Source organism: Artemia sp. Qi Xiang Cuo, chromosome 21 (assembly GCF_049724085.1).
Source record: "Artemia sp. Qi Xiang Cuo chromosome 21, ASM4972408v1, whole genome shotgun sequence".
NCBI lineage: Eukaryota > Metazoa > Arthropoda > Branchiopoda > Anostraca > Artemiidae > Artemia > Artemia sp. Qi Xiang Cuo.
The window spans coordinates 30,300,145-30,319,629 of record NC_142814.1 but is presented as its reverse complement, the minus strand read 5'-3'; the positions used below and the strand labels follow the sequence as shown (position 1 = coordinate 30,319,629).

The 19,485-nt window shown below is 34.5% G+C and overlaps 1 protein-coding gene across 5 annotated transcripts in view; it reads right to left on the bottom strand.

Annotated features, from left to right (window-relative positions):
• Pfk (ATP-dependent 6-phosphofructokinase) overlaps positions 1–19,485 on the bottom strand; it is a 119,929-nt gene that overhangs the window by 58,665 nt on the left and 41,779 nt on the right. For 4 of the 5 annotated variants that reach the window (XM_089107064.1, XM_089107067.1, XM_089107066.1 and 1 more), the window contains exons 6-8: positions 12,558–12,746; positions 9,182–9,372; positions 3,162–3,246 (exon numbers count right to left, since the gene is read on the bottom strand). In XM_089107064.1, the coding sequence (XP_088963190.1) occupies positions 3,162–3,246; positions 9,182–9,372; positions 12,558–12,746 (465 nt within the window). Of the gene's footprint in view, positions 1–3,161; positions 3,247–9,181; positions 9,373–12,557; positions 12,747–14,858; positions 14,968–19,485 lie in introns of all 5 variants that reach the window. The other variant, XM_089107065.1, reaches the window with a different exon arrangement.

The following is a 19,485-nucleotide window of genomic DNA, read 5'->3' as shown; positions in this document are numbered from 1 at the left end:
ATTTTCTCGTTCCATGAGTTCATATATCTTAAAAGGATATAAGCAACTCCTATAGGGTGGGTATAAGGTGGTAAATGACCATAAAAATGTAGACAAGAAATATACAGTTCGTTTGACTCACCTTTGGATACTCTGCCTAAAGACACTTCAGTCACTTTAGCTGCAAACTTTAACAGATAAGTTTGAAAAAAAATTCTTCATCGGGAATGTCAATAAAAACGTTGCTAATTCAAAACAAACCCTATGTAGGTGCCTAAGGATAACAAATCGTTATCCGATCGTTATCCTAAGTTAATCCGATCGTTATCCTAATCGTTATCCCAAGGATAACAAATCGTTAACGGCGTAATTAATAACGGCGCATTAATTTGGTACAATGTTGTATTAAATAGAGGCGATTAAATAAGTTCATTCACGCATTCACTAGGAAATATGATAAATTATAAGTAAAATCGCCAAATATTAAAATTGCAGGGTTTGATTTAAGCCAAAGTCCCCTCCCCCTTTTGTAGTTTTCTGACAATACACGTACATTTCTTCGCAGTGAAAAAAGGGGTGAAGGTCTGAAGATGTCTTATAATATGGTAGGTCTACTGAAACCAACAAGATAGACCTTAGAGCGACTCATCCCCATGTCCATAAATTTCAATAATTTCTCGGCCTCTATTTCTGAAAATCTGAGATTGACTGAACATACAGAGGTATATCCCCCCCCCCACTAAATGACGAAGTTGTACTGCAGACTGTACACAGTGAAGAGAAAGAAATAAAAAGCATGTATAGTAATTCTTTATTAGTTAGAACCAACCCTTACCCCCCTCCCTCATGAGCATGTTTGGTCAAGTTTCGTAGGTTGAAGCTTTAATTTACTAATAATAAATAAGATATAATATAAAAATTAAAATGCATATACCAATTTGATCTAAATCACGATGAAACAAAGGACTAATCCTTTTAAAATTAGTCAATTAAATTAAAAGTATAAACAATACCTTCTTTTGAAAACATTATTTTGTGTATATATATATATATATATATATATATATATATATATATATATATATATATATATATATATATATATATATATATATATATATATATATATATATATATATATATATATATATTAACATTAATGAGTTTTTTTGGCTTTCTTTGAAATCGTTGTACGTTTGAACTATAGTATTATTAAATTGTGTAGTACTTTTTATCAGCAGTAGAAATCGTTTTTGGACAAACATTTTTAATATTTGAAGGAAAACAACTAATTTTTAAATTTGTTTGGCTTTGACAAAGTTTGTGTTCTTCATATGTTTTTGAGTTTCGTGACTTAAATATATTTTAGTGTCAACATGTAAGTAGAAGTAACCCTGGGGGGAGGAGGAGGATAAAATAGTAAAGGTCCATAAAGAGATAGCCACGAAATAAACACTTCGATTGATTTGTCATTCGATGCTCCATCCGAATACAATAGTCATTTTCATTGCAAAAACCAACGGACAGGTTAAAAAAAAATCGCTTTTGATAAAACGACTAAAACTGTCATTTATTCAAAATGAGTCGCTTCATAGATGCCGGCTAGAAAATCGCTTTCCGGACAACCTTTTTGAATGTATTTAAGAAAGCCGCTGAGCCAGGTTGACTTAAACTTACAGAAATTTTCTATATCGAAAGAATGGATATCTAAGCTGATTCCAAAAACTTTCATGGCTCTACTGCTTCCTTTAAAACATAGTAGAAAGATTGTTTGAACAGCCACTGCTTAAAAAACGGAAGGAGACTGAAATATTGTTTTGATTCTTCCCTCTTTCCATGAACTATCCATTTCTACCGCTTTGGCGAATTCCCTGTCCCTCCCAAGGGCAGGGAATTCTAGTAGAGCTTATTTCACAGCTCTAAAGATCAAAATTAGAACTCTCTTTGAAAGAGCGGGAGTACATCATTTCTAGGTGTCTAGTATAGCTTATTTCACAGCTCTAAAGATCAAATTAGAACTCTCTTTGAAAGAGCGGGAGTACATCATTTCGATGATAGTCAGAATAAGGAATTACGAAATATAAATGTAAGCAACACTATTTCCGGAAGTTTTCTTAATACTACACTTAGTGGGTAAACCTTATATTTTCCATAAAAATATTATGCTACATAAGAAATAATTTAATCAATAATTGAATGTTTTTCTGCAAATTCTCAAATATGCTTGCGATAATATACACCTCGGCAACCTAGTCTGCGTGACAAAGTTGTACATAATTCGTAGGAAAGTTTAAGAGAAGTAAATAGTCAAAACTACAGTTAATGCCTTATATGAGCGAAAATTCATGCTAACTTTTTTAGTTTCCTTTTTGCTTGAAAAAAAAAAAAAAAAAAAAAAAAAAAAAAAAAAAAAAAAAAAAAAAAAAAAACCGGTGAAAGTAAAGAGCAGAGCTGAAATTTAAAACAAACAAAAATAAATATTTGGCAGTTTGTGCTCCGTATATCTTACCAGTTTCATGGGCGGTGAAAGACTATTGGGAGCCTTATAAATTTATCTTTTATTTTCTACAGGCTAGTTAAAGACTTTTTTGCTCCTAAGAAAATATCCTGTTTTTGGGTGGGTTATGTTTTCAGTAAAGGGCTAGATTTCATAATTCTACAGACATTGGGAAATATCAAAAGTCAGTTTGTTTGAGCTACTTTTGTAGATACGTGTTGCAGAAATTGCGAACCAATAATGTTTAAATGTTCTGAGTTTCAACTTCACTTTTTACTCCCGCCAGTACAGCTTGTTTATTTTCAAACTAATTACGAAGCAGTGCAAACCTGTGCTAATGAAATTTACGGAGTTGACACGAATATAAGCAAGGAACTAAGACAGGAAATAAGAACAAGGAAAGATGACATAAGACAAGAAAGAAATAAGACCAGGAATTCGCTATCATTTATAAACTAGGTATTTCTACTTTTTAACATTGCAAATTCACAAGTGGGGAGCTTTAGGCTCGGTCTCCAGGCCAAAACGTCCAGAATTTTGCAATTTCCTTCACCAATGTCATCGTATTTTTATTTCATTTGCCTTTTTTTCAAATTCTCTGCCACCTTTTACCGTAAATTTCTAATTAATTGCGTGCTTTCTTCAATTTAAGAGTATAGAGGTAAAGTAAAAAAAAAACTCTTACCATTTGTTGAGTCATTTCAGGACTCAGTTTAGGAGGTTTCAATCGAGTCAACATTTTATAGGTTTCCAGATTTCTTGCAAAGCTCCTATAAAAAGAAATTAAATTTTTAGAGGAACAAACCACAAACATGTTATGTTTGCATCAGAAACCGAATTCCTCTTTTTCCTATTAGCAGAATTTTTGCCTTCCAACAGCATTCCTATTTGTTTTTTAACCGTCATTAAGCCCATTCCATGCAAACAGACAATTACTTTTTGCGGAGGTTACTATGTACGTATTTACAGAGATTAGAAATGAGCTATACTGATTTTTTAAATCACAAGTGAGTAAAGTTACGGATTAAACACGAATAGTTATAATTTATTTGTAAAAAAAAATCCAGCAAGGGCCATGACAAAACGATAAAGACCTGAACCAACAAGCAAAATTACTTAATATATAAAACATAAATACGTAAATACAATCCGACATAAACCTAAAATAACACCTCTACGATTCAGCCCTAGTCTCAGGAATTTCCCTAGCTTTCGAAATACCCCAATATCATTTTGTTCATTATTCTTATCCAATTATTATTACCAATAAAGCAATCCCCTGAAAATTATTTTCTTAAACCTAACAATGCTTTGCACTCCCCCAAAAAATTATAAAAGGTTTTCCTCGCTTTAATCAAACATTGGGCAAAACTGAGGACCGTTTTTTTTTACCCACCGACTTATTTGTCATGATGATTTGTTAAATTTGTGAACTTCAGTCACTGTCGAATGTTCAATTACTTCCAAAGTTTATCATTACATGTACAGTGCAATAGTGCAACAGGTACTTGTCTAAAATATAAAATAAACTAGAGAATTGTATTGCGAATACCCGGTTTTTCACCCTGTCTGTATCAGACGATAACCTTCGGCTCGTTGAGAAACTCCATTTTAGCTTTTTTTTTAAATCAAATATTTGGTTGGTATTTTGGTTAGGCTAGGTTCAGCTAGTTTTCATAATTTTGTAAATAAAGCATCATATTCATCATTTTTGTTTTATTTCATTAGCATTCACCAAACTTCACTTCCCGAGTGTGTTTTATATAATAGACAAGTACCGCGCAACACAACACTGTCACCAATGACAGTGCAATAATGAGACAACAAAACTCTCCCCTCCTGCATACTCCTTTTTGTATAAATATAACAAATAATTTCTGAGACCACACTGGCTAATCATTTCAATGAGAAAGGGTCGTCCAATTTTAGTTTTGGGTTTTAGTTTTAAGGTTTGTTTTTTTATATTTTTATCAGTTTTATTCTGCACTGAGGACGATCAAGCGGAGCTCTTGACAGAAATATTTGCATAATTTTTCAATTTTTTCACTGGCTGTTAATTGTCCTCGTTTTCTTCCTTTCTTCGCGATTTTATGTTTTCTAAATATAACATCATGAACTAGCGGTTGTGCATAGCAAAAATTATAAAACAAACACTATTATACAAGAGTTAATAGAGCAGCGGTAAGAACACTTGCCTGTAATTGTGATAAAGTAGGTTCAAATCTTAGATAAGACAATTTATTTTCGAATAAACAAGCTTACAGGAAACATGATGTAATTCAATGCAGGTAGGGTGCAATACAGGAAATGGAAAGAATGCAGAGTTACTAGCCTCGAAACAAAAGATTATCGGCAATAATTTTGCTCTATTGTCTCTCGTTTCAGGCTATATTTTTCTTCACTTGTTTGTTTGTGTTAGTTTATATGTTTTCTGTTTGTCTGCGTCGATCTAGATGTGCCCTACATCCACACTGGTTAGAACTAGAGCTAAAATATAATTCAAAATCATACTTTTTCCCAATTGGGGACCGAGAGGCTATAAATTTTAACATGAAGTGTATAAATGTCTGCATAAGAATAAATACAATTTTACGATAATAAAACTCGACTAAAAAGTCAAACATAAAATATATATTTTTTAAATTGAGGTATTGGTAATTCTTACTTCTTTTAATTGTAGCTCAGAAATGCAAAAAAGTCATTTAATACAATTTTGATCCATCTTAACCAATGGTTAGCTCACTAGACTTGCAATCCTTTGTCCGTTAGGACAGGGGTTCTACTCCTGGTGTCGCTGCTTATTTGGTTTGGAACGGGGGTCACTGGCGTGATTCTGTATGCTGAGCCAGAGTCGACCCAGTTCTATATGTTCAACTGGAGAAATATGGGGAGGGTGAACAGGGAGGCTGTGCAAAATCAAAGGATGGCTGGCCCCCAGCCCCATTGTAATTACTGGCTGAAGGGCCATGAAATGGAGATCGTTACGGCCAGTAGGAACTGTAAAGTCCAATGCCGTAATTTTTACACTTACCTTTAGTTTTCGTTGCGATGTCACTGAAGGAAGAACAATGGTAAAGTGGACATAAACATTTATTTTTCCTGAACACCCTAATGAATGGAAGAGACCTCAGGAAATCGTGAAATAGAAATAGGGTAGTCAAAGAAGTGGAATGTAGGTTGCAAGACCAGGAAGTTGAGACATGGAGTAAGACATACACATCTGATTCCCTTGAGATTTCTTGCAACAGATGTGGTGCAAATAAATTTAATTTAGTTTTAATTTAGGTTTTGGAGTTTATTTAAATTAAGTTTTAAATTCCCTATATTGTCGGATTAATTAAATTTTCATACTCTTGCCCCAAGGACTCTTGCTTAGAAGGAACAAAACAAACTGATACCAATTTAATTTTCGAAGCTTTTAAGAAGCAAGCAAAACAAATTCCAAAAATAGAACAAACACCGATCAATTGACGGCACCACACCAATCAGTTTTCGGTGGCGCGCCGCCAATTTTTTTGGCACGCCACCCATAATTGCGTCCGCCACCGCCAAATTTTACTTTAGTGCAGCTTCGGTGCACTGAAGCTGCACTTTATTCCTTGTGCCACACTCAGATCTCCTGTACCCTTTCCTTCACTGTTTCCAGTATCATACCGACATCCACGTCCAGCCCCGCACCTTCGTTCCATTGCTGACTCAGACTACTAACATCCAGTACTTGTACTTAGCGACAAACCATTCTTTTTCTATGTACAAAATCTAAATACGCTGCTTTTTTAAGACGGAGCCTCACCATCTTCAGAAGCCGTATTCAAAATCTAATTATAGCTACCAGGTTTCTACTTCTCAATGACATTAGCCCTAGGTTCTCCCGACTTACAAAATCATTAACAAAACTGCTGCTTACTCTGAGATCCCATTTTAAATATTGTACATGAAGACAATACACAATATGTACAGTAAAATATTAAAAAATAGTCCTCTGAGGCTAGCTTTAAAGGGGAGAAAATGAACAGTAGTGGATTACAGATAGGATAATTGCATCACACTTCATTGAATCTATTCTATACGCAAGTCGGTTATAAGAATATATCTTATTTGCTTGGTTGAAGCATGAATTCTTTTTTTGGAATGGTGTTTGTTTCATGGTGAAAACCAAATAGATTATCCAATTTCTAGCCAAGAAGCGAAGGTACAAGATCCCATATTTCAAAGGAAAACAAAGTTCACATATTCGGTCGTTTACTGTCGTAAAAACGTAACAAAAATGAATATAAACAAACTTTTCATGTGTTTTTAAAGTTTTTTGAACCCCCGAAAAAAAAATCCTTTTGTAAAACATCCATTATTACATCTTTTTTAAACAAAAAGATAGAATATAAATTTTCACCGACTATGGACGAGCAAGAAGATTTCTCTTTTAAATTATGATCATATAGAATGTCACTTTTACAGAGACAAAAATTTGAGTTATTTTTTTTCTTTTAGATACAATAGAAAGAATATCTAGACAGATTACACTATACAATTCCAAGATTATCCTATAAAAATAACTTGCAATCCTTCGAGATTTTATTGTAGCCAAACCAGAAGCTTTAAATAGGGTGGAATGTAGAAGAAGTTCCCACATTCGTGTGGGCCTTTGGTGGCTTGACGATACGTTGAGTTTGAAGCAGTACCGGTACAACTGGTAAATAAGACACTTTTTTTTATAAATACAAAGTCCAAAATCAGTTAAACAACAGACGGTCAAACAGTAAACATCATAAAGATCATCAAAGAGGTAAATATTAGTGATACATAAAACTAAAAAAAGTAGAAAATAAACACAGAACATTAGAATTTTTGAAGGTAATAAGATTCTTCCATAATTTGACCCTCGATATCAGAAAATATTTACTGGGAAACTAGAATTTCCGGAAATTAAAGCTTCTAGTAGATAGATTCCAAAGACAAGTTCACCTATGTTTCTCAAAAGTTCAACAATGTGCCATGATCCTAAATCAAGGATCGGTGGAATCAAGCAAAACATTGAAGAAACATCCGAATTCTCTCTTTTTTTTATGGCAACTAGTGCTGTCTTACGAGTGTATCACGATAATTTTTTTTGTCACGTATTTTCTTGTATATTTTCTACTTCATAGCATATTTAACGACTTACAAATTTTTAAAGAGTAATTTTTTAAATTTAGGCAACATTTTCTGTTTTGTTCAAAGCAGTGCAGTAAGTATTATCCATCAAGTGCAGTCTCATGTGTTCACGGATTTAACAAAAAAAAACTGCACTAATTTTAAAAAACGAGTCCATTTACAAAAATAAATTAAATACACAAGAAACCACTGGACAAAGCATTCTTCACCTGCCGATGCATATTTCAGAAAACAACTTGTTCCATCCCTCTTTACGGCACGCTAGGCACCCTTCTTCCCCACCCTTCTCGCAATACATATGACGATTTCCACCAGGCAAAGCACGTGCCAGTGTATAATTTTTGGTGTGTATAATTTTAAAAAGCAAACCGACCCATCGGAACAAAATTCATGATTACAGGTAGTTATTAGATTATTATAGCAAATGTTCAATACAATCAAACCTTTAGTAGCCTAGCATTAAATTTCAATTTTTTTGTTCGACCGTTCAAAACAATCAAAAGAAAAAATGGAAAATATTCGCAGAAGGCAAACAAGGCAGATGCGTGAAAGCAGAGGATGGCTAGCCCCCCCCCCCCTCCATTGAACTTAACTGTCTGAAGGGCGAAGAAACAAATATTAACACCGCTGAAAGGGACTGTTAGGTCGAGTAATGTATCCTTTACCTTTTTATTTTATTCATCGCAAATTCAAACCACCTGGTAAAAAGGTCCCTTAGCCTGGTAAAAGACTGAAAAAAAGGCACACTACTCTTCACACACTACTGCAAGTCGCTATAGTACCTGCAGTCCCATAAAATTCAATGAGAGATTTTTTCAACTGAAAAAAAGTGAACAGCAATGTTATTTTTAAATTTTGTCTCGTCTTTCTAATGCAACTTCACCCTAATTTCGAGTCAAATTCTATAGGGTTTTTCATCTCAAATGACAAAAAAAAAAAATGGAATTTAACCGTATAAATTCTATAGAAAGGTTTTTTACATTGACTACAACTGTAAGAAGTCTCTTTGAACAAGTTTTTTAGCTTCCCATAGTTAAATTAGTTAAAAAGACCCTTTTTTCTATTGATTTTGAATTTAAAAAATGGTTTATTAAAATAAAAGTTACAAACTGGAAACAATTCGCAGTAAAATACGTAGTTGAGGAGGGTGATTTCCAGACAAATGTTTCTATTGCAACTGTATTTCAAGAAATGAAGGATGAATGTCTTATAGGGTCATTGACATAGGGCATCGACAATTATTGCTTCAGTGGCAGGTATTTTTTTTGGACATGTGCAAGCCTGTTGCCAAACCTTACGGCAGCTGGGATCGAACCCCGGGCCCCTATTGCAAAGCATAGATCAATCCACCACCAAAAAAAAATTATTTATTTTCTTGGAGTTCTAAAACTCTAAGTTTCAACTGATTAAATCGTCCGTTAAACTAAGTCTTCCAGCACCTCTTCTTTTCTTCCCAAAAGAATAAGAAAACATCTGGAAAGCATATGCATCTCTATCACCCCTTTGTGCATTACAAAATAATAATAATAATAATAATAGTAATAAAAACCCTACCTTCCTCTTAGCTGGACAGCTAGATCCCAATTTTGTTCACTCATAGCTTTCGACACCGCCTGAGTCTTTTTGACACATTCCATTAAGGGAAGTCGAACGGCTTGATTCCCGTCTAACGAAACAACGCATGGTTCAGTTTCGGCTTCCGCTTCCATAAGAGCCAAAACAGCTTCAGCGCCCATACGACAGGCCTAAAACATTATTGAGAAATAGGATCATTTTCTGTCGTTACATGTTTAATCCGCTCATTGCACGCCAGGAGATACTTAACCACTTTAATTGTTTACATATCTGTAACTTCAATTCAATATACCCTGGGACATACATGAATAAATGGTCAGTGTTTTCAGGCTCCACGCTTCCAGCACGGTGACTGTCGTGTACCTCCTGAGACTTCCTGAGCTAAAAATCCTGAATTTTTCCGTCGTGAAGGTATTAAACATAAAATATTGTGATCTGTAATTCTATCTTTTGTGGGCTGCATGGGTTGGATGCATTCTGTAAGTCGGAGTTTCATTTTTTGGAAATAAGATAATTTCTATACAGCTAAGATTTCTCTATTTTCCCAATATAGCTTAAAAAATAAACCCAAGACACTGTATCTAGTGATAATCAAGAATAATCAAATGTAAAAAAATTAGTGTTGCCAAAAAAAAAGAAAAAAAGGAAAAAAAAAAAAAGATCAAAATTACCGCCTGGGCTTTAGTTAAACACATAGACAGAGACGGGAATATTGTGTGTTTATTCCCGGTCACTGCCCGTGTCAAGATATTCTCAGGCATTTGTCGAGTATTGACACTCTTTCCGAATCAACCTAAGCCTCCTACCCATAAAATGGATAGAAACACTACTCTCTACACGCTCCTCACGACCAACACTGAATACATTCAAGAGAATTTGGGGGACTTGCCCGCTGGCAAGATAAATCTCTTGGTCGTACGCTCAGTCTAAGCAAATCACAGCGTAAATTACTGCACTACCGTTTACAACACCCCGGCCGGTAACCAAGTCGTCTACAAGTGATTTTGGAATTAAGCCTTATGGAATATTTGATTTATTCGACAGTAAAACTGCCCTGTCACCGTTTCCCGAGGGCAAGCAACCGCCGAACCTTCGCTATGAAACGCTAGCACCCCGTTGCTAAAAGCTCAAGGACAAGGTTACGTTCAGCCACCAGTGAGTTCGAACGCACGGTATCGTTGTGAACTCCAGCACAGATTCTACCTTCAGAGGCTTTCAGGTATAATCGCACGGACGTAGCCTCGCACCAATGGCCATTCGACCGAGTGCAAAACCAAATGTACGAACCTGCGGTTCCTCTGGTAATTCGCAGGATTACCATAGCAACAGCTTCGAACGTCTGTGGGGTAAAACTAATCTGTCTCACGATGGTCTAAATCTCGCTCACGTTACCTGCAGGTGCGTCAACAATCCTACACTTGGCGAATACTACTTCGCAATGATCAGAAGAGCCAACATCGAAGGCTACATGTGTTAGATGCATTCTGTAACTTAGAGCTTATTTTTTTGAGAATCAGAATATTTCTGTAGAGCTAAGGTTTCTGGAATTTCCAAATCTAGCTTAAATACCAAACCCAAGATACTGTATCTCGTGATAACCAAGAATTATCAAATATAAAAGCATTAGAGGTTTTAACAAATTTCTACGAGATACACGTTCTCAATAAGTTATAGTTAAATTGTTGGCAGGCTGGATGCTCCCTGTAAACCAGAATTCTTCAAACTTTTTTTATTGTAACTTACAATAATTAAATTTAAAGATAATAAAACTTTTTGTGAGTTCGTAATACATTATAAATCAATTTTTAAGGGCTGGATAATTAGTAAAATCAAGAATTCCTTTTGTTACAGGTTCAATACCTCCTATAAAGCTAAAACTTTAAAAATTTCATAGTCTATTGCATAAATAATAGAAAAGAGTTATACCTTCTAATGTTAATAATTTTCTGGGCCCTTTCGAACTTTTTTTTTCTTCTACTTTTCCGAAATTTATGGAGGCATGGCAAACAGTTTTTATTTTAATTTTTTCGGGCAGTCAGAACATTAATCTTTTTGAAATGTTTCCTATTTTGTGGGCAGGAAACTTTCTGTAAAGCTAATATTCCCCGATTTAAACATATACTTAGAATACTAAATTTAAACGTATTATGATTTTTATTCTTGGTGGGTCGCATGCTTCCTGTACAGCTAAAATTCGTCAACATCAACATTTTAACTTATAATACTTAAATCCAAAGGTATTACGGGTTTTAATTTTATTCTCGATGGATTGAATAGTTTCTGGAATTTACAAATCTATTAGAAATTGGAATTTCCAATTTCCAAAGGCTAGGTTAGGTTAGGTAAAATTCAAAAAGAAAAAATCCCTTCAACTTTAAATATTTACATCTGCAAAAATTGTGGATTTTTGATTTTATTCTTGGTGCATTAAATGCTTACTATAGAGTTAAAATTTTCAGAACTGAACATTTTAGCAATTTTACTAGAAAAGTATAATGGATTTAATTTCTTTCTCAGCGGACCGAATACTTTTTGTGCAGATAAAATCGTTAATTTCAACATTTTAACTTAGATATTTACATCTAAAAGTACCATGGGTTATAATTTATTCTTGTTGGCTCGAATGCCCTCCCCCACTCCTAGATTTTGAATTTATCTTTGTCTTCGTATTTGTGGCAAAAAACACTTTATTTTGTATTTTAATTGAAAAGATTTAAAAAAAAATGTTCCCCCTATCGATCTTAAAATATATATCCCCCCCCCCTGGTGCATTTTCGTGAATTGACACCTCTGGAACAAACCATAATAAAGAGGCATTTGGTTAGTAGTAGTTGATTCCATTTGCTGTCCACTAAAAAAAAAAAAAAAAAAAGCTACTACTGCTACTTCTGCTATTACTGACAATTTATCACAGCTCCTGGCTACCAAAGACCAAGACAGCTGGTTAAATTTTTCTTTCATTCAACCTTGTTTTGAACTTCACTCTTTAGTCCTTCCTATGCAGTTCTTACTTCCCCTAAATCTGCTCTTAGGAAGTCTTTACACCTCATTGGAGGGCGTCTTGATTTTCAATTGGCATCAAACGGATTACCAAGGTTCGATTTCTGGGACCTATCATCCTTCATCCGTAATTTCAGCCTATAACGCTGTTTACATTCATGGATCTGGTTAGATGACCTCGTGGAAGACAGGACACCTCTATGAAGCGTCACTTGCAGGGTGTTCCTCCCGGGAATCCGGACAGAGAAGGAAACTTACGGTTGAAGGGAGACGAAGAAATGACTCACAACGCCAGAACAGCTCCACTCTTTTATGTCCAGCTAAAAGACAGAAAGATCCCATAAAAAAAACTTACAAGGACTCTGTCGAAAGCTGAAGGTCTTCCTCCCCGTTGAACATGACCTAAGACAGTGATTCTTGTGTCTTGCTGTAGATTTTTGACAACTACGTCTTTCACCATTTCAGAAGTGATAGTATTGCCGTCTCGATCAACAGCACCCTCAGAGACAATGATGATATTTAGCCTTTGTCCAGCTTCTCTTTCCTATTTAAGATGCGAATCAATTAGTAGAGAAAATAAATCAATACTTCACGAAGAAGATAGCTCTTTAAGCGAACATACACAAACAGCACAGAAGACTAAAAAAAACACAGCGAACGCAAGTACTGCATTGGTTATTAACAATGCATTGCAAAAAAAAAGTTCTATCCGCAACTTCAGAGAAGAAAATACAGTCCAAATAACAACTTAAACACAAAACATGAACTAAATAGAGAGGCTAATTGACAACATTCTTTAAAATCTCTCCAGTTTCTAATTCCTTGTTTGTGTTGCTATATTCATTCTTCCATTAACACTTTAGAAGGATGTTTATTTTTCTTTTGTTACACCATTTGTATGATTTGTGTTTAGACTGGAAAGCGTATTTGGGTCCCTTGGAGCAGGTGAAAATAATTAAACAACCAATTCCGTTTTTTTTTTTGCTTTTTTTTTTATAGCAAACTGCTCCACAGCATAGTGACGATTTTAAGATTAATGCAGAAAACATTGAAATTTTCTTACAATAAGTACATTCAGATTTTAAGCAATTGTATGAGCGAAATTAAGCCACACTTCCACTAAATAAACAAACAGCTTAAACAGAAAAAAAAAATCTCATTAAAAGGGAGTTATTCTTCAAGACTTCTGATTTCCATTTCTCCCTGTTTTATGTTTTGGCTTAAGTTAAACACTTATTATTTACGTTTTTTCTTCTTTATTTTGTTATATTTTGTGCATTCTTATCTTCAGATTGAAAAAGCGAAATTGGCTCCGTTGAAAATATTTAAAAATAAATTTTTTATTATCACAAAATAATTATTTTTTGGTATCTTAACGATATACACTGTACTTTATTTTTTTAAAAATACTTACGATAAATCCTACATGGCACATATATTGAAGAAAAAGGCAAGAAACATAGCAAAGCTTCAGATTACTGCCAACCAATTCATGATTCGTGTGAAGACTCTCACTCTACTGACAAGCCTCTAGGGGTTTTTAAGGGTCTCTACTTATTTATCGTTGAGCATGTTTATGAATAAGCAAAGCATTAGAAGAATACCATTAGTACTTAAAAGGGAGAAATAAAGCCAGTCACACGAGTCAAATATTGGGGGGCGGGGGCAATAAGTAGTTATTGTGATGATATTTTATTGTGAGGGATCTTTGTTATAAACCTTGAATATGCATTTGCGGATTAAATATTAAAATATCAAGCACTGACCAAGATATTTCAGCCGTCGCTTAAATGGTACAAGTTATTTCCCCTTTCATAATGAATCACGAATAGGGTATATTTTCATCACATCGCTTTGGGAATCTCATATCTCAAGAGTTATTCCTTTTCTAAGTTTCATGTAGGTAAATATGGAGCAGTCCACATTTCTGACCAACAAATAAAGTGAATATACCACTCGATGCCTTTATTTAAGCTCTTTCCGAACATAATAATCGCTCTTATCGCAAACGGACCCCTCCATATTTACCTAGATCCAGTTTAATAATGAGCACTCCATTTAAGTTCTGCTTCAGTAAAAGACTATTATTTGAAAATTAAAAAAAGAATTTGAATTGATAAAACAACTGGCCAACATCAAAGAGGTTTCGTGTTCAAGGATTCATCTGGATTTGAAGCCATTTATTGTCAAGTCAGGTGCTCCTCTCCACCCAAGAAAGACTAAACGGCATTTCTTGAGCCCCTGAAAAGGTTTCTGTCACTTGTATTTTGGAACAGCTTTTTGTCAACGATATTTTTTATAGTTGATTTTTGATTTAATTAGTTTTCAATCTGACGTTAGGAGGCATAGATGAGAAAACTTTAATTTTGGAAATGACAACTCATGTCAAGCCATTCCGACTATTTCTCCTCAAATTTTCTGAGTAGTTAAAGATTATCTCTAAACAGACTACAGCTTTTCTTCTAGTATATAGGGTCAATTAATTCATTGATTCTTCCAAACTGGAAAAATTTAATGCGTAATGTTAATTATGAAGGTGGAATTATAGTAGTTTCAATCTTTATCTTTTTTATTTAACCTAAACAATGAAGAAAAATAAACAACAGATAGATTTAAGGAAAAGAGCAATGAAAAAAAAAATGAAAAAGATACATGCCGAACTAAGTTTCTTGCACATTCTGGAGGGCCAATCAACTTCAGGGGGCCACTCAGGAATGAAAACATAATCAGCCTCAGAGGCAAGGGACGCAGCAAGAGCTAGGTATCTAGAAAAACTTTCGACATAACAAGCATGCAAAAAAGGCAAAAAAGACAACAAAACACAAATCTGAAATAAAAGGATGGATTAAAGCAAAAGCTTCAGAGTCTCTTCATCATCACCAAACAAACAGAAACCAAATGTCGATCAAAAATTACAGTGAGTTTTATTTTACCCCTTTTTCTGTGTAACATTGGAAGACACGGACTATTTTTTTTAAGACAAATGTTACTAAGAAACGCACCAAGGAATTCTTTCTAAAAGTGACAAGTAGACGCCGAACAGTAGAAGTAGTAGTAGTAATAGCAGAAGTAAAAGAAACAAGCAGATGTAGATGCATAAAAGTAAGTGAGAGAGAAAAACTGCTCACCTATAAGAGCAACAAAGCAAAGCTGTCGTCAATAATTTGGATATCTTTCTTTAAAAATAGGGAGGTTGTAGAAAACATGTTTTTGCGAGTGATTAAAAGACTTCCCCAAAAAAATCATGAAAGACTTGCCCCTTGCCTCATCAGAGGACTCAAATCACTACATTTTAAAATTTCGAACCATAATAAAACTTGGTAGATGTTAGTAGACGAAACATATTCAGTAGGATTTTTGACGGTGATATTTTTCTTTTTGGCAAAAAGCATACTACACTTATTATGATGTTTGAAAATTTCAAATAAAATAAATTCCTCTTTGCAATTGTTACTTAGGGATAACGAATTTCAACCCAGACTTCAAACATCGAATATTTTCGTTCAACTTACTTCGTTTCTATTTTTGCCAGCATTCATAATAATCTACGAAGCATTCTTCGAGCAAATAAGTAAATGATTGTTGGTTATATATCAACCCATTTTTGAAGACAAGGGACATGTGAGTAAATTGATGAGAAGATTCGGACAATAAAAAAAAAATATGGATTTCGTGTTAAAATGTTGGATCAAAAGTTCCCAATTTTACAGAAATAATGTATTTAATAATAATAATAAAGTACCAAGGACAATAAAAGCCAAATGTGATTCTTTTACATTGGTTCAGTAGAATGTTACACATCCATATACGTCTTAGAAAACTGGGAAAACCCGAGAGCTCAACTTTTAATATAAATGATGTTCAATATAGGTATGCAGTTTTTACACTTAACAGGTGCCGAGTTTAAAAATTAAGAACGTGTGTAAAAATTCAGTACAAAATGAGCGGAATTATGTTCCGTGGTTGCTGCAGCAAAAGACAGGACCTGAATGATTAAAACTATGCAAGGATTTAACCCTGATATCTTATTTCCAAATAGGATTTAAAGGAAATGTGTATATCGATGAACGGCAAAAAATATAAGCTATGCATTAAAAGATTTATTATTAAAGTCCTTCAAAATTAAACACTTGCAATTATTATTTAGGCTAATTGACTTGCCAACAGGAGAATATTTTTGATCAATTAGGCTATTCTATTTTACTGCATTCATCCTTTAGTTGACTATTGAAATATCAATAAAATCTTTTTTTCTTCTGACTATAAAAATCACGTTTTTTACTTAATTTTGGCATACACTCATTACCCCATAATGTGCCTATATTTGTTCAGTAGCAAATGGATGTGCTGCACTCCTAAATGTGTAATGCTTGCCTATATTTGGGGTGTATAAACGTTTGGTTCTGCTTTTTGTAGATATCGAAAATTTTCCGCTTGTTGGTCTTCACGATTCAGTGTGGTAATAAAGGGGATAATTTTACACGAAAAGAAAAGTGTTGATAGTTGAATATACAGGCAAAACTTCCCGTTTTCAGGAATGAATAGACCTAAGATGGAGCCAGAGGGCATAAGTATTTTATGGTATACCTTTTACTGAGTAAAACTTCACAATTTGAATTGTGCACTTTTTCGTTTAACTAGAATAAAAGTATGAAACTGAATGTAATTTTCATAATAAAATAAAGAGTAGCAGTCAAATGTCGATTGAAATCAGTTTGGTATTTAAACAGTTAAACTTAGGACAAGGACATTTCAAAATGGGCGTTCGTCACGTTCATCTTTGCTTGAATGCCATGGCCACTTCAACATGGTTTTGAACTTAAGACACCCTAAACAGCTCCAATCCAAATCAAATGACACAATTGTACCGTCACATGTCTAGAAGTTCGGAGGTCTAACTGGAGAAAATAGAAAACTAATGACTGCATTCCGCAAAAGGTTATTTTGCATTCCGCAAAATAGAAAACTAATGTTGCATTCCGCAAAAGGTTCGAAGAGTCATTGAAACAAATGAGAAACGGGGTGCCAAAACATTTTCCAATCCAAGGCAAAGGACAGAATTTTACTTTCATTTGCTCAAAAGTTTGAGGCCTAACAGGGGAAAAGAGAAAATCAATCACAAAATTTTGCATTCCAGAAAAGTTTAAAAGTGTCATCGAAACAAATGAGAAAGGGGGAAACAAACAAAGGGGGAAAATGAGAAACAAACGAAACAAATGACACCCTCCAATCAAAAAAAGGACAAAGCTGGACCATGCATTGTCCAGAAGGTTGAAAGCCTAATTGGAGAAAGTGAAAAACCAATAACACAGCAATCTAGTTACAACAATACACAATTTGGTCATAGAATCGCCCATAAGTTAACATAGTACTTACATGATGTAAGGCGGCCGACCTTTTTGGTTATGTTAGTGTAAACCTTCCGGGAAGTTATGACGTCTGTGGGCTCGGGATGAAAATTCGGGGGAAAATCTCCAGGAATTGTCGAATATTAAACTGGAGTCTTGAATTTAACAGTATAGAAGACGGATGAAATAATATTAGTAAAATAGTTTGTGAGGTCGCAGATGGTGTCTCAGGGAGAAAGGTAAGAAACGACGCTAAGAATATTATCGAAAATGCTTCAAATCTAGTGGAGAAGAGGATGGGCTTATACAAGAATTATTCGAATGATAGATCATATGAAAACAAGAGGAATGTAAGGAAAATAGATAAAAAATATGATCTAACATGATGCAAAGTGGTGGCCATGAATAAAATTGCTGAAGATCTGGAAGATATAGCCAGATGGCACAATAGAAAAATACTGTTTTGGCATGTTACAAAATTAAGAGGGAATAGAATGTGCGTAATCGTGATAAAGTTACAGGAAAAGGTACAAAAAAGAATGAAAAAGTATTTGACAATTTTGAGGCAAGGACAAATTTATTTTACGAGGAAAAGTTAAAGACAGTACTATAAGGATTAAAAATAAATAAGAAGGGGTCAGGTGCTGATAGTACAGTAAAAAAGTTTTTGAAATTAAAGGCATAAATCTGATAGCTTCCATCTTCCAAATAATGAAAACAAAGAGCCCCAGTTGTAGTCCGATTTAGAACACCAGTACAAAATAGTTTGTGAAGTAACAGATGGTGCCATAGGGAGAAAGGTTAGAAACGCCGCTAGGAATATTAGTGAAAATGCTTTAAATCTAGTGGAGAAGAGGAGGGACTTATACAAGAAGTATTTGAGTGATAGTTCATATGAAAATAAGAGGAATGTAAGAAAAGTAGATAAAACATATGATCTAACAAAGTGCAGAGTGGAGGCCATGCGTAATATTGCTGAAGATCTGGAAGATGCAGCCAGATGGCATAAAAGTAAAATACTGTTTTGGCATGTTACAAAATTAAGAGGGAATAGAATGTGCTTAATCGTGATAAAGTTACAGGAAATGGTATAGAAAAGAATTAAAAAGTATGTGACAATTTTGAAGTGAAGACGAATTTATTTTGCGAAGAAGAGTTAGAGAAAGTACTAAGAGGATTAAAAAAAATGATAAGGGGTCAGGTGCTGATAGTGCAGTAAATGAGATTTTTTTTTAACAAAAGACATAAATCTGACAGTTTCCATTTTCCAATTAGTGAAAAAAAGAGCCCCAGCTGCACTACCATTTAGAACACCAGTACAATGGAACTAAACAAAAAAAAAACTTAAACTCATTACCCCCCCTGCCCCGGACCAAGTTGGTGATATGCAGCCATAATCAAATGGTCTGGTAGTGAATGGTGACTTAATAAATTCTAAAGGAATGGACGAAAAAGCAAGGAAGTGAAAAAACACTATGACTGATGAAGAACCTGGTTACAAAAGACATAAATCTGGTAGTTCCCATCTTACAGAGCTTCTTCTCGGTAAGACTGCATTTATGCCAGAAAGAATATACCGGACTCTAATGCCAATGTTGAAGATCCAAAGAAGAGCCAAAATTCAAATTCATCGCCGTTCCACGAGTCAGTTAAGACACATAAACAGAGTATACTGTGCTATTTCAAAGACAAATCCAGAAGACTTGACAACACATAAATTACATTTGGGCAGTATATAGAAGATAATTGAAACGGGGCAGTATAAAGATCCCTGGGAATTTGTCGACGACGTTTGGTAGACGTTTGAAAAAGCTCCACTGGGCAACAGGAAAACATCTCAAGTCTACAAACACTCCGTCAAGCTATGTGAAGTACTTGACCAAGAAGTCGATTCGGCAATGCAGTCGCTGGGCTATTGATGTGAACGTAAGTATG